At 61.5% G+C, this 1,644-nt stretch overlaps 1 protein-coding gene across 1 annotated transcript in view; it reads left to right on the top strand.

Moving 5' to 3' along the window:
• The window catches only part of QSOX1 (quiescin Q6 sulfhydryl oxidase 1), a gene marked incomplete at its 3' end in the record, with an annotated part of 5,269 nt that overhangs the window by 296 nt on the left and 3,329 nt on the right, over window positions 1–1,644 (top strand). Inside the window, exons 2-5 of the mRNA XM_010158025.1 lie at window positions 63–165; window positions 893–983; window positions 1,113–1,258; window positions 1,592–1,641. Coding sequence (XP_010156327.1) covers window positions 63–165; window positions 893–983; window positions 1,113–1,258; window positions 1,592–1,641 — 390 coding nt within the window. The remainder of the gene's footprint in view (window positions 1–62; window positions 166–892; window positions 984–1,112; window positions 1,259–1,591; window positions 1,642–1,644) is intronic.

Consider the following 1,644-nt stretch of genomic DNA (forward strand, 5'->3'; position numbering starts at 1 on the left):
CTCCCCGTGGCTCGGCCCGTGGGCCCAGCTTCTCCAGGACTTGTCGCCTTGTCCCCCTGCAGTTCCCAGCAGCTCCGTCGAGGACCTGCGCCACGCCATCATCACCAGCCTCGAGCAGAGCCGGGACGCCTGGCCGCCCGCCTGTCCTCCGCTGGAGCCAGCGAGGTAGGGGCAGCATGGGGGTTAGGGGGTGGCTCTGGCAGCCTTCCTCTCATGGAGGGCAGGTTTCTGGGGAAACCCACAGCCAAAACCGAGCCGCTGCGTTGCCCACGTCCCAGGAAGACACAGATAACCCAGCCGGGCTACAGCCATTTCCCTCCTGTTGCGTCTCCTAACAAACCTGCTCGTCAGCCTTAATTAGAGCAAATGGGGCCGTGCCCTGCAAGGCTGCCCCCGCCAGCAGCTTTTTCCTGCCCGGAGAAAGGTTTTTCTTGATTTGGTACAAATTAGTTGGGATCTGACTTGTCTTTGCCGGATGCAGGCAGCTGCTCCGCTGTCCCGGGGCAGAGCATTTGGTTTTCCAAAGTGATGGTTGAGCTGCTCTTTTATGTTTCAGGTCTCCAAGTGCCTCTGTGTCCTAGCCAAAAACTCAGCAGCCCTGGTTCAAGTTCACTGCTGGTTTTTTTTTTTTTCCCCCCCTGCCCTGCCCTGCCCGTGCTTTGTTTTCTGCCTCCTTGGCTGACCCCGGCAGGTTTTCTCAAAGCCGGTGAACCGGAGCAGAAAATTGGGCTGGAAGCATCAGCGGGATGGAATTGCCAGCTCGGTGGGGCTGAACCTGTGTCGGCATCCCCTGCCAAATCCCCAGGGACGAGGGCTGAGCTCGTTTTGGGTGGGAGGGCAGAGCACCCGGCTGTTGCCGAGGCACCCACTGCCATCCTCTCCTCTTTTGCAGCGCGGAGGAGGTTCGCACCTTCTTCCAGAGGAACAAGGACCGGTACCTGGTGCTGATCTTCGAGAAGAGCGACTCCTTCGTGGGCAGAGAGGTGGGTACAGCTGCGTTTGTCCCTCATTTCTCTTGAAGCCCACGTCCCTGGTGCTAAATAGCCCTCTTGCCTCCCCGACGGGGATCCTGCTGCCCCCCACATCTGACCCCGGGGCCGCTGGGCTTGCAGGTGGCTCTGGACATGCTGCAGTACGAGAACGTGGCGGTGAGGAGGGTGCTGAGCAGCGAGAAGGAGCTCGTGGAGAAGTTCGGCGTCACCACCTTCCCCTCTGGCTACCTGCTCCTCTCCAATGGCTCCTTCTCCCGCCTGCCCGTGTGAGTGTGGGACATGGAAGGAGACGGTGGGTCAGGCGGTGGGGGGGCTGCTGGCCTTGCCTGGAGCTGGTGGAAGGGAAAATGGCTTGTGAGGGAGCTGCCCCTCTGCCAAATCTGCCTGGAGGGGGCACGGTGCGGCTCCCTGGTGCTCACTCTGCTCCGGATTGTGTGCCGGGACACCCACTGCTGGGGAGGCCGGAGGGTGCAGAGTGTCCCACGCTTGTTCCTGGGCTCCGCGTTGCCCGTCTGGCTGAGCTTTTGGTCTCCTTTGCTTTTCCTGGGGGTGGGGGGGGAGAGAAGGTGGTTTCGCTCACAGCTTCTCCCTCCTTGCAGGCACATGGAGGCACGCTCCTTCTACACCTACTACCTGCGCACGCTCTCGGGCG

Source organism: Eurypyga helias, unplaced genomic scaffold (assembly GCF_000690775.1).
Source record: "Eurypyga helias isolate BGI_N326 unplaced genomic scaffold, ASM69077v1 scaffold23558, whole genome shotgun sequence".
Taxonomy (NCBI): Eukaryota; Metazoa; Chordata; class Aves; order Eurypygiformes; family Eurypygidae; genus Eurypyga; species Eurypyga helias.